General features: G+C 35.2%; 1 protein-coding gene, 1 long non-coding RNA gene and 1 pseudogene across 3 annotated transcripts; all 3 read right to left on the bottom strand.

The window, feature by feature from the left end:
- LOC110636786 (zingipain-2-like) lies at nucleotides 1-1216 on the bottom strand (annotated as a pseudogene).
- Nucleotides 1217-5742: 4526 nt separating this feature from the next.
- On the bottom strand, nucleotides 5743-9609 carry LOC110636770 (myb family transcription factor PHL5). Of its 2 annotated transcripts, none has more exons than XM_021786606.2 (7): nucleotides 7988-9609; nucleotides 7651-7861; nucleotides 7486-7562; nucleotides 7345-7384; nucleotides 6787-6841; nucleotides 6632-6698; nucleotides 5743-6162 (listed from the first exon to the last, which is right to left on the bottom strand). In XM_021786606.2, exons 1-7 carry the CDS (start codon nucleotides 8567-8569, stop codon nucleotides 5950-5952), a joined length of 1245 nt encoding a protein of 414 aa, XP_021642298.2. In that variant the 5' UTR covers nucleotides 8570-9609; the 3' UTR covers nucleotides 5743-5949. The 2 variants fall into 2 exon arrangements, with proteins under 2 accessions (XP_021642298.2, XP_021642297.2); XM_021786605.2 differs by having other exon boundaries at nucleotides 6632-6701.
- Nucleotides 9610-11154: 1545 nt separating this feature from the next.
- LOC131180258 (uncharacterized) lies at nucleotides 11155-11942 on the bottom strand. The gene is made up of 2 exons (XR_009149051.1): nucleotides 11752-11942; nucleotides 11155-11608 (listed from the first exon to the last, which is right to left on the bottom strand). It is a non-coding gene; the product is annotated as an uncharacterized LOC131180258 (long non-coding RNA).
- Between the last annotated feature and the right edge of the window lie 1601 nt (nucleotides 11943-13543).

Below are 13543 nucleotides of genomic sequence, written 5' to 3' on the forward strand. Positions count from 1 at the left end.
TTAGTCAACGGTGGGATCTGAAGCTCGCCTTGCAATGCCACATAGACCTTCTTTGGCATCGACATCTCTCTGAAGTCTCATGTAGCCATTTTCTCCCCAGTTGTCGCCCCATGAGTTCTTGATGAGCCAGTACATGGAACCATCTTCAGCGCTTGTACCATAGCTAACCAGAGTAACAGCATGGGTTAGTTGAGTCCCACAATCTCCATTGAACACCCCACTATTGTAAAGCTTGAAGCTAGTTTCATGAGCATCGATGGCTACTGAGACAGGTTGGTTCGCTACTGCCATTTTTAGAGCTTCCTCATCATTGCTGGGTACGTCTTCATAACCAGATATTTGTGCAGCAGAGTTGTTCAATGTCCCACTTTGACATATTCCTTGAATTTGATTGCATGGTTAATCCTCTTCTGAGGCGATGCCTTGATTTTGTATTATGTATTTGAAAGCATTATCCATCCAACCGCCATCACAACCATCATTATCACTTACACAGTCCACTAATTCTTGCGCAGAAAGGGACACACCGTTGCAGATTTTTCCTTCCACTTCTCCTACAGCTGAAAATGCCCAACAACAACCTGAAGTGCAATGAAATTTACAGGTTAGTTACTGCAAAATTTTGGGCCGGAGACTTGGAATGAATATTAGCATAAAATTCCGGTCATTGTGTATCTATGTGTACTTGGGTTCGGTGAAGATCCAAGTTGGATTCTTTCCTCACCTTCCTTGGTAAAAAGAAAGAAATTATCTTAATTCTTACCACATTGCTTTTGGTCCTTAACGGAGGTGACAGCTCCTTTGACTTTCCTCCAGTCTATGCTTTCTGGAACGTCATCAGCCTGTTCTGCATATCTAAACGGAGTTGTTTTGTTCGCATTTGGGAGTGAGGGGACTCTGTATCCAGTGTAAGTAGCAAAGAATTCTTCATCGGTTAAGTCTGCAAATTTATTGAGACTCAACTGATACGTCTTATTGGTGGCATTAGTGTTGAAATTTTTGATATATTCCCAGTTGGTCATGAATATCTGAAATCGCCTCTTTTTCTCTGCATTGTCCTGATAATTTCGTCCATGTTGAGCCATCCATGGCTCGTGCTTCTGAGTAATGGCATTTTCATCTATGAATAGTCGGGACATGGTTTGAGATGCCCATATCCCTAAAATCATCAATACAGCAATGCAAACTTCTGGTTGGAGTGAAAGAGCCATTGTTTAATAATTTGCAAATGGGAAATGGCTTGGTTTTGTTTCTTTGAGCACTGAATCTATGTGTTTATAGAGGACATGAATTGGGGAAAATTCTTGGTTCCACCAAAGTGTTTATACACCCAACCCATTACATTTCAAAATATCATATTTTGCAATGGGATCCACTCTGTTTTGCAGTAGGGTCTATCATTATTTTAATAATGTCAATTAAAGTCCTAAAGAGCTAGTATGCATCCTTTAACATTCTCATTGATTATGACCAAATCAATCTGCAATGAAAAAGAACAAATTAATTCCTTAGCGTGCATGCAGGCTTTGATGTGGACTTAATTAACACAATGTAATCTTTATCAACTTGATTATTACAATTTATTCTCAAAATTTAAATATTAATAGAGAGATTTTTTTTTATCGAAATGTATTAATAGAGAGATTATTCAGCATTTCTAGAGTATTTTATAAATTTCTATATTGATATTATAAAATTCATTTATGTGGAAACACTTATTATAGTCAATAATAGACTGATGATCAATTTTCTTTGCCTTTCGCTTTTCTCTCTAGTCTAACCTAGGGTTTAGTCCTTTTTCCCTGTCGGTTGTGACCGGCCTCCTCTGCCCCTCAAGAAGGAAGGGGGCGGGGGCGGGGTGGTTGTTGGGTGTGGGGTGGGGGCGCGCTTACCTCCTCTGCTCGGCATGGGTCTTGCCCCTTCCATTTGTGGATGGACAGTGTGAATCCTTTTGCTTTTCCTTTTTGCAGGTTGTGTGCTTAATGGTAGGGGCTTCATTTTCTGACTAAAGCAGCCTTGATCCATAGCTGCATTTATGCTCTGGTACATCTAGTGCACTTCTGATGGTGGATTCAGCAAGTTCTATGGGTTTCATTTAGAGGGACAGGAAGGAGGCTCCTCGAAGGTGTCTAGGAGTCGGCCATGGTAGGTCGCTGCCCTCCTGTATGGGCCTTGTCTTCTTCTCTTTGCTTCTCCCTCCATGGCTATCGATCGATGCTGAAATACTCTAAATTTCATGGCTTGTTTGTTGTCTTAAAGGGGTTTACTCGCTTGAGCTGCTTCTGGTTGTGTTGGTTGAGGCCTCCCACCTTGGTAGACGACTAGTTTCTACAATTTGGAAAAGCTCCATGGTCGGATATCTGAAGTGAGCAGCGCTGTTTGATGAAGAATCAGGTCTCCTTTAGTTTCTTCTGGTCCCGACCTGTTTTAAATTAGGATTGCCTATTGATGTATTGGGTCTGCTAAACTTGATAGTGGGTTTCTTATTGCAATGATAGTTTTTTTAATGGCTGGTATTCTGCTTCTGGGTTAACAGGTTATAGACTTTGTACACTTTTCTAGGCCTTTTAAGGCCATTTTAATGAAATATTATCTTTGGAAAAAAAAAAAAGACCAATGATCAATTTACAATTTCAAAAAATCTCATCACAAAGACTTGCATTGTATGTAGTCTAAATATAAACGCATTAATGCTAATGTTATCAACTTAATTATCACAATTCATTCTCAAAATTTAAATATTGATAGGGAGTTAGATTATTTAATACTCCTAAAGTATTTTATAAATTTCCATATTGATATTAATTATAAAATTCTAAAATATGAAAACTCTTATTATAATTAATAATAGATACACCATCAACTTGCAATTTCACAAAATTTATCATCATGTATAATAAATTTAAGAGGACTTTTATCTAGTTTAAAAATAAAGGCGTTAATGACTTGAAAAAGTAAAAGGATTGGAGTTAATTTAAAGTTTCGTTGAAACTAACTGCTAAAAGCCCAAGCGGCATCCGCTGTCCAACTCAAACTTGCAGCAGTATTGATTGACAAATCATGGCTTCACAATAGAACTTTAACGGTTTGCTTTTGTGTTTTAATCTTATTGTTTCAATTTTAGGAATAGGGTTCTTCCCTTCTTCTATAGGAGTTTTTTTTTTTTTTTTGGTTTTGTGTTGTTTTGTTTTATTTGTTGCAGGTATCTCTGTGTATACAAAATCAATCTATTGTTTTGTCTTTCTGCATGACCAACCTCTAAGGATGGAGCGGAGGTTTTCATTCGTCAGTTAATTGAGAATTAGAACAATGGGACGGGCTTCCTTGTGTTTGGTAGGAAAGCTTTGTACTCAATGCACTTTCAACTCTTTTGCTTTCCTTGATACCATGACAAAGGCTTGGAAGCCATCCAGAGGAGTGGAAGCTAGGATGATCCAAGATAATTTATTCTCTTCTCAGTTTTTCCACGAAAAGGATAAGCAAAAGTACCATTGTTTCCCTTAACATCACCAAATGCACCCTGCGACACTTGCTACTTCTATTCTTGCTCTATGCACTTGTGCATATGAGAGAGGACAATAGGTCGAATGTTTTTGGCAAAACGCATATTTTAGCCCCTAAACTTTGCTTTATGTTAACATTAAACTCCCTATACTTTACATTCTCCATTTTAAGCCTTAAACTTTCAAATTTGTTGACATTATACCATTTCTTAATTGATGGTAAATGAAAATCTATATCAATAAACAGTAAACCCTTTTCTCTTAAACAAACAGATAGGTATCAAAAGAAGTCAAAAAAGGAAAAAAAAAATTCGCTTCTATTTGTTTGTAAAACTTAAAAAACTATTTCTTCATTCTATAAAATTAGGTCTTCTCTTGAGAAATCCTTACCCATTTGGAGAAACCAGTAGCTATTTGATGGTGACACAATTAGAGCTCAATGAAAGTGTAAGGATGGAGGAAGATATTGCTATTGGATATCTTGTTGAGGTGAGATGCTTCTAAAGGAGACCTATAAGCTAATGACATCATGGACAGATAGGAACTCATCTAGGTGGTTCTAGAGTTGTCCATACTACGTACACTAAATTCTAATGCATTGACCTAAAGTTGAAGTATAATGAGGCTGGCTCGAGTGATTGATTTGGGAAAATGATTTGGGTAATTGATTAGGTTACTTATTTCATATTTCATGTAAATGCAAGGTAGCCATTGTGATTTCTTTAGGTGGCATGATGAAAGATTCAATGATTTGTAATGATTCTTCATGAGATGAAAAGGGATGTTACAGACTTGAAACATGAGCTGGAACAACTTAGTGGTAATGGAGAATACAACAATGAAGTGACAAGCGTTGCCTCTAATGAGATTGAGCTCTTAAAGAAGGAGTTGAAGGCAAATCCCTATTGAAATCGATATCTAATTTCTTCACAAATTTGATTTTCCTTGCTTAAATAGGAGAGAGAATCGACAAAGAGAGATGTTGCATTAAAGTGAATTTTTTTAGATAGATTTATATATTTTTCTAGGTTTAGATTTTTACAATTTTTTATTCTCTCCCCGACATTTGAACGATATCTCTTCTAATCAAATTACTTTTCCCCTTCAACTTGCTGCACACCATGAATGAAGCAGATGCACAAATGAACAATTAAAAAATGGCATAATGTCAATAAATTTAAAAGTTTAAGGGTTTAAAATGTAAAATGAAAAATATAAGAACTTAATGATAACATAAAATAAAATTCAGGGGCTCCATAATTTTTAGTATCCTATTTGATGAAATCATATTTAGACAAATTAAAATAGTATATATTCACTTGAAATGGATTTGAATTTAAAAAATAAAACTCGTAATGAAGTCAAGTTAGTTTTAGATTTATATATTAGATATCTCGTTATTCGCGTGTGTATATATGTATATATAATTTAATTTTTTTGTAAGATTATTAATTTCTAAAATATAAATTATTAATAAAAAACATATTTTATATTGATTGTTAATTATAATATATAAGATTAAACTGATTTGAGTTTATTTTATCGCGTAGATTGCAGCTCAAATAAACTAGCTCGTAGATTACTTCGAATTTGGCTCCAAAGATGAAAACGTTTTATAAATATGCTCCTAATTACTGTGGCACTATTTAATAACAAGAATTTTCTTCTTTAGATTTAATCATCTCCAAAAATATAAATGTGAAAGTTTCATCCATTTTATATACGAATTTCATCCCACATCTCATATTAATTATTTTTTGAGTCTATAAATATGAGACTAAACAAGAATTTTAATTAGTCATGAATGATTAATGTTCACCTCTGAAAGCTTTGGATAATCCGTTGGCCAATAAAAAATCATGAGTCACAAACGGCTGAATGCAACCTTTCTTTCTCTAGTTTCTTAAGAGTGAATTTTCCCTTTGTTTTCTTTTACTCAGGGTTCAAGTCCACCGTTCTTGCTGCCTTTTTAGGCCTTCCTCTACCTCTTCTGGGCAGGGGAACGTTCTCCCTTCTTATCTCTAGTCTGGGTGTAAATAGCTTCTTTTGGGTTTGTTTGTGCATAATTGTAGCATTAAATGCGAGGGCTTCTGATTGAGGATCAATATTGTGGGTAAAGTTTGTTTGTTATTATGAGCTTGAAAGTACAAAACTAATGCAATGCCATTTTTCTAATACTGATCCTCCAATTTTTGAAGAGAATCCTACTTCTAGTTCTATATTTGTATTAAAGTATCCATTTTATGCCTTTACTTCTTTCATTATAGATATATCCAATGTAATAATTTGAGGATTCAAGTAAATACAAATGCCTTTCTTTTCTTTACATAGCAGCACATACAGACTCTTTCCTGATTCTGTTGTACTGAGAAGTAGGAGCCACTTCTACTGGAGCCCATCGAGCTAGTAAATGAAAATGATCTGAAATGATATGTTCTTGGAAGAACTAAGTTATCTTAGATGGGAATTGGGTGTTATTAAAACCTTCTGTGATGGAAATCTCAATATCCTCAAGACTAAATGCAGGCTCATCTGGGGATGTATTATCCAAGTTCTGATTCCTGAAAAGATTATTACTTGTCCTCTGTTGTTGTTGATCTATCATCCTCTTAAGTTGTCTGCCTTGTTCTTCAATGCGTAATTGCAGGCTTTTCTGAATCTGTCAAATAAAAGTAAACAAGTTATGAGGGTTGCTTAGAGTTCTTCTCCATTAGCAAAATACCCTTCAACCTCTATCAATAAGAAATTGTTGAAATGAATCATCATTTCACTGCAGCACATGTCATTGTTCATTTGTTAATTTGAAGGAACTTCAGAAGGGGATTTGATGCACACGATCATGTTACAACCTTTCTATATCTATTTCTTGCTTTCTATGTCTTTTTTTTAAAGAGTTGAAGGTCACATGTAAACATGTATTTGCCTGTTTGAGCTTTAGTCTTAGCTCTCAATTGTTACTAGGTGAAGATCATATTTGTTCTTGGCTGAACCAGTAGTTGCAGGAGGCTCTCAAGGATACAAGTAAAAATCTACCAGGGTACAAAATATAGAAAGAGCAGACTATATAATAACAGCCAATAGAATTGATGAAATGAGCAGTGGACCAATGAAGGATCCTATTGATGTACCTCCAATTGTTCGTGCAGACACCTCTGGACATCTAATTGCAGTTGCAGTGCCTCTGTGATTTGCAATCTACTGCCACATATGTGATAGGATTATCAACTGTGATACTATCAAAAAAATATTATATATACATAAATGTCAAATATATGAGACTTACGTTTTCGTATCAATTTGGGATACATCATTTACGCTATTTCTTTTCTCAGGCTTTCCTGCAGTACAAAAAAGGTATTTGGATTAGAATTACCAAGTACTTTGACCTTAAATAGTGTTCAAACGGCACAAAAGCAAACAATAATCCTACACAAATAAATAACTTCTGCAAGTAATGTGTTTGTAATGATAAACAGGTTCCCTTCTCAAAACCAACAATACATGCTCGCTAACTCCATGCAAAATTAAGTGTTCAGAATGTTAATGCATAGGAGGCAAGGTCATCTGATATATGGATTTTGTAAAAATTATAGACAAGCTCAAGCCTAACTAACCCCAGCCAAAAGCTAAATTTCCCCCATCATCAATTGAACATCATCATATTGTCTTTGCAAATATTCAGTAATTCAGGATCTGATAAGATAGACATGAAATTGCATCTCATGTCACACCAAGGATCTTGTTTATTAATAAATTATATAAAAAAACAGGGAGTTTATCATTCAATAAAAAGAGTACTGTTTCACAACACATCATAGGAGAAACTGTAGCAAGAGTTTACCTTCTGATGAGTCTGGCATGTATTTTGCAATTCTATATTTCTGCAAGGCAAATGATAAGAGAAATGAAAATTTTGATTTCAGAAAGAAAATCCAAAGTAAAACACATACAACGCAAAAAGCTTTGATCAAATTAATGGCACCTGCAAATGACTTTTCACATGAAAGATGGTCAATCCATCGGTGTCCATCAGCTTTAGTATCGCCTTCGGCGTTGCTTCTATAAATGATCAACAAAAATAATTACATGAATGGTGTTTGACTAAACTATTCTTCAATTCATAAAAGCTCATATCTAAGTTACTTACTCTCGGCACCCCCAAGGCGATTTACGCACTCGACAAACTTCTCATGAAGATCTTGAGTCCATCTTATTCGTGTTTTACTTGAGAGCACAGCTCCAGTAGCAACAGAATTGCCAGAAGACACAGAACCACCTGCAGAAGAAAATCTTGGAGACTGTATCTCTTGTCGAGAAGAAAACCCCAGATGTGCAAATGGAGAAGTATTACAGCCAAACTGTGCAGAAACTAGTAGCCATCATTAATCTTGCTGATAAGAAACCTTAATAATTAATTAAGGATCTTAAACCAGTAGAAATTAATAACAAGAAACTATATTGTAGAATGGAAAATTAGTACATACTCTTTGATTTTGATCTTCTTGGAAAGGAATTGAAAAGGGACTTCCTATGGAGGCAGCTCCATTATTTAACAGTTTATTTCTTTCAAGCAGATGTAGCTTGTTCCCTGAAGAACTGCTGCAGGGACCTTTATAAGACTTGTAAAAATGATCATCAGAAAAATGAGATTTCACAATTGGCTGCAAGTTGTTTCTTAATTCCAAGTTGTGCTCAGCTTGCTCTCTGGAGTCAATAGTGTAGTTTTCCTTTGAAGACTGTTGTGAATCATAGGACTTGGAGTATGGGAAGCACAAAGGAAGAGCACCAACTTGACAATCATACTGTGGAAATCCCATATATTTTTCTGTTGCATAAAAGGCAGAAGCTGGTGATTCAAAGCGGCTCATAATGCTGGTTGATGACTCATCAGGCCTAAGATTTTGCTGCTGTTGCAGTCCTGCCTCCATAACCGGTTGCTGCACACGAATTCCCATGTTCCAATTCTGTTGGTTACCAAGACATTGAGAGGAATGAAGAGCAAAGTCATCAATCAGTCCATGATTATGATGAATTCGTTCTTGGAAATCGATCTTTGAAGTGTTCATTTACAAGCAATCCAAATATGAGAGCTAGAAAAAAAAAAGGGAAAAAGAAAACAAAAGAAAAGAAAAGGTGATTTCTTTTCAATTCTCTTTGCCAGTACCAAAAAGTGTATCAGATTTCAATCTACTGTGAATTACTTAAAGAGGAGAAGCTCTGGGAAACAAAAACAGAAAAGAAAGATGCAGACCAGTTGGATAATCAGCATTCAACACCAATAATGTTGAATTCAAATGTATGGCATAAAATTCTGTGTCATATTCCATAAGACTTGAAGTGGAAGATATGAATCTATAAATATTTTCAATATGTATATATGCCTTTTTATTTATTCCAAAGACGGATGGGAATGAACAACGATCTGTTGACATTACCAAAGCACAAAAAGAAACAAATCCCATCAAAATAAACCAAAAAGAATAATGAAATTTGTCCTTGCATGAAAACAAATTATTGAAAAGAGAATAATATGTTCAGCCACTAAAATAAAAGTAAAACTAATTCCAATTCCAAATCTTAAAATATCAGTAAAAAACGATCCTCTCAAAGTATGAGTACTGTTGCATCATCACCCCCATCAGCACTCAGAAGAAGAAGAAGAAGAAGAATGAGAGAATAATGTTATGGGCATCTGTGACTGTGGCTTAGTTGATTAATGAGATACTGGCATAAATTCACAGCAAGAGATCTGAAATTATTCCTTAGATGGATACGAATGAAACCCACTTTAGCCACTCAACAAGATCATGTAAAATGAACAAATAAAAAAATAAAAAGAATTGTTCTTTTTTTCTTGTCTTCTCTTCCCTCCCAGAATATAAAGATGAAAGCTCTCCTCCTTCCTTCCCACAAGCTTGCATCTTTCAAAGTGGGAATCTGAAATTATCAGAGAAGTTGCTGTACTATTATATATTAATCCGAAAGTGCATTGGAATTGTAACGGTAAGATTCTGGAACGTGTTCAAAGAATCAAGTATGCATAAACCAGTTGCATCCACACTAGTATTCTTCTATCCAACATTGCCACTATAGTTATGGGCACTTCAGTTACTAAAATAGAGGCCTGTATTCTTCTTTGTTATTGAAATTTATCATTGATTTTTTTTTTTAAAGTTACTCAATTCTAGAATACCTCTGCAAAATAACTTATAGGATGACAATGGGTAAGGTATACGGCAACGGGTAAGGTATCTACTAAATTCATCCTACCCAACTTAATTAATATTCTTATCTTTGGTTCATTGTAGATTCAAAAAAATATAATTATAATGGGACTCGCATATAAAATAGATGAAAGTTGCATATTTATGATTCTTTCCCTAATTTCTCTATTCGTTTGCTTCACTGTCTTGCCTTGTCCCTTATCACAATATTCCAGCTCAACATTTTCGGTTTGCTGCAAGAACCTTTTTTTTTTTTTTTTTTAATCATTACCTTGTTTGAAACTATTGAAAGAAAACAGAGCAGTGACGTTCCAAGAAAATAAAACCTGGCAAGCACTATTGCTCAAGAATGGAGGAAATGGACAAAAGAAGATTCAATTTCAATGGTATTTGCCATTTCAATAATTCCAAGGCCGAAATACATTACAACCGGCAAAGATAAGTCATGATCACTGCTTGGTAATCTCCGACTCATCTGTCACCTTGCATTTCAGGGTGATGGTATCCTAAACAAATTTTTAAAATAATTTTTTAATAACACTTATAACAATAATATCAAACACATCCTAAATGTCATTATCAATTATAATACTCCGATCTTATTATGCTATTAGTGCTGAAATTTGAAGGCTCTGAAGATTTATTTATTTATTTATTTTTAAAGAGTGGAATTTACATAGAAAAGATGTTGATTCCTTTTAAATTAAGCCTCTTGAGCATGACAAAAAGAATATAATTAGGCTTTTTTTTTTCTTTGAAATTAGTCAAAATGTGCATGAGTTTGTCTCGCTTTTTAGCTGTATGCATAGCTGCCAGAGTTATGTGCAATATTTGAAAAAATCCAAAGAAAAGAAAGAAAGAAAGAAAGAATGGAGCAAGTTGAGAGTTGAGAACCCTGTTCCATATCTTGATCAGATAGAAATGCAAAGGTATAAAAAGTAGAAACACTTTTATTTTTTTTATTAAATTTAGGCACCATATGCAGGCACAATTCTTCCCTTCCATCCAATCCCTTTTTTTTTCTTCTATGTAACGTGAAAAATAAGTTATATATCATTATGTTATCTTATATTAATGTTATTTTATTTTCAAAATGGAAAATTTTAGACCATAATCAGAATATGATTTTTGTTATTTTATGCACCGAATTGTAATTCGAGTAGAAAGTTTCGCATTACGATTCAATTAAAATTAAAATAAGTGAAGTCTGTGGTTGCACCATAGGGCATGGTATAAATCAATGGATTAAGGATTGAGAATTCTAAATAATTGTACTGAAGTCAGCAGGCCTCCTTGATACACTCAACGTAGAATTGGCCAAGCTAAGTGAAAAAAAAAGGAAAGTTTTACATCCATACCATGAACTAAAATAATAAACTTGCAATCTCAAGACCTAGCAAATAACCAACAAAATAATCAAACAAAACTTCAAATCCAAAACAGCAGTGCAAACTTGCTTATACAAAATTCTCCCACTGTAAAAGAAGAAGCACACCTAATAAAACGAGATTCTTGTCATCAAACTAAGCATAGTGACATCATTCCCAAAACCAGCAAAACAAACACCCAAACCAGTTCAACCACATCAGAAATAAAGGGCAGAAGCATCCGACAAGAGCTAATCAAACGCATTACAACCAGGCAATTAAATCATTTGTGCATCTAATACCTTGCTTCGCTAGAGAGTCAGTACCCCATTTGCTTCGCGACGAATATGATTAAAAGAAACAACTGGAAACAGACTCAAACAGGTAGCAATAGAATTAGAAACAGAACATAGGCGCCATGGCACTAAATCCAAAGAGTGAACCCATGAAACAGCAATCGTAGAGTCTGATTCAACAATGATCCCACTGACCGAGCTCCAAATATCAGGTCTAGCTGCAAGAATAAACGATGCTTTCTCAATTGCCATTAGTTCTACAGCGTTAGAATCATTACAACTAGAAAAATAGGAGAAGATACAAAGAAAACACCCTGAGAATTACGAAGAACACCACCTATTGCACTTGGACCTTACTTACACCTCAAAAAACCATCAATATTCCACTTAAGCCAATTAGAAGGGGGAGAACTCTCGGAAATATTGGGACGCGGTTTAGTAACATTAGTCCAGAGCTTAACAGCGGAAGAAGAAAGAATCAAATTCAGTCCTGTATAGGAAAAGCTTGGATCTCAGGCTTTCAACCACACCGCTACATGAAAAACAACTAAACTGCAAAGATCACCCATTGAGACATCTTACTTTTGTTTTGTAACTATGCATGTGCTTTAAATTTGCACATCTACCGGAACAATTTTCTTTAAAAAATGCTATATTCAATTTAACTCAATTCAACTAAGCCTTTATCTCAAAAATTTGTTTGGGGTCGGCTATATGGATTCGCTTTCTCCACTCTAAACGATTTTGGGTTAAATCCTCAGAAAATTTGTAATGCTTCTAGGTCATGTTGTACTACTCTCCTCCAAGTCAATTTAGGTCTACCCATTTTTTTCTTTATATCCTCTAACCTATATGTCTATGCTTCACATGACCAAACCACCTCAATCTTCCTTCTCTCAACTTATCCTCAATTGGAACCACTCCTATCTTTTCTCTAATACTCTCATTACGGACTTTATCTAGTCTAGTATGTCCACTCATCCACCTTAACATTCTCATCTTTGCAACTCTTATTAGACGCATACGACTCCTTCAATGCCCAACACTCACTACCATATAACATAGCCGGTCGTATGACTGCACGGTAAAATTTTCCTTTCAACTTATTGGGAATCTTGCGATCACGTAAAACTCCCGTGGCACGTCTCCACTTCAACCATCTGGCTTTAATCCTATAACTAGCATCCTCCTCACTTCCCCCATCTACTTGAAGGACTGAGCCGAGATATTTAAAGTGATTACTTTGGACAGTACCACTCCATCCAAACTAACTCCTTCCCTATCACGAGTTTAGCCTTCACTGAACTTGCAATGCATGTATTCTGTCTTCGTTCTACTTAACTTAAAGCCCTTTGACTCTTGAGTACTTCTCCAAAGCTCTAGCTTTCTATTGACTAATTCTCGCGTCTCATCTATTAGAACAATATCGTCTGCAAACATCATGCACTAAGAAATACTCTCTTGTATATGTTTCGTCAATTCATCTAAAACTAATATAAAAAGGTAAGGACTTATAGCTGATCCTTGGTGTAATCCAATTGAGATCGGAAAATCTCTCGTGTCCCTTCCCACTGTGCGCACAATAGTACTTGCTCCTTCATACATATCTTTTAACACTTGTATGTACCTAATAGATACCCTCTTTTGTTCTAACACACTCCATAGGACATCTCTTGGAACCCTATCATAAGCTTTCTCCAAATCAATAAAAACCATGTGTAGATCTTTCTTCACATCTCTATATTTCTCCATCAAGCTTCTAATGAGAAAGATCGCTTCCATAGTTGAACGACTGGGCATGAAGCCAAATTGATTGAGAGAGATAGAAGTATCACGACGTAGTCGATGCTCCACAACTCTCTCCCACAACTTCATAGTATGGCTTATGAGTTTAATTCCTCTATAGTTCGAGCAACTCTGTATGTCTCCCTTATTTTTAAAAAATAGGTACTAAAATACTCCTCCTCCATTCATCAAGTATTTTCTTTGAGTTTAAAATCTTATTAAATAATTTAGTTAACCATGCCACTTCAATATCTCCCAAACACTTTCACACTTCAATTGGTATTCCATCGGGTCCACAGGCTTTACCCACTTTACCCACTTTCATTCTTTTAAGTGCTTCCTTTACTTCTAAAGATCTAATTCTTCTA

Source organism: Hevea brasiliensis, chromosome 5, assembly GCF_030052815.1.
Source record: "Hevea brasiliensis isolate MT/VB/25A 57/8 chromosome 5, ASM3005281v1, whole genome shotgun sequence".
Taxonomy (NCBI): domain Eukaryota; kingdom Viridiplantae; phylum Streptophyta; class Magnoliopsida; order Malpighiales; family Euphorbiaceae; genus Hevea; species Hevea brasiliensis.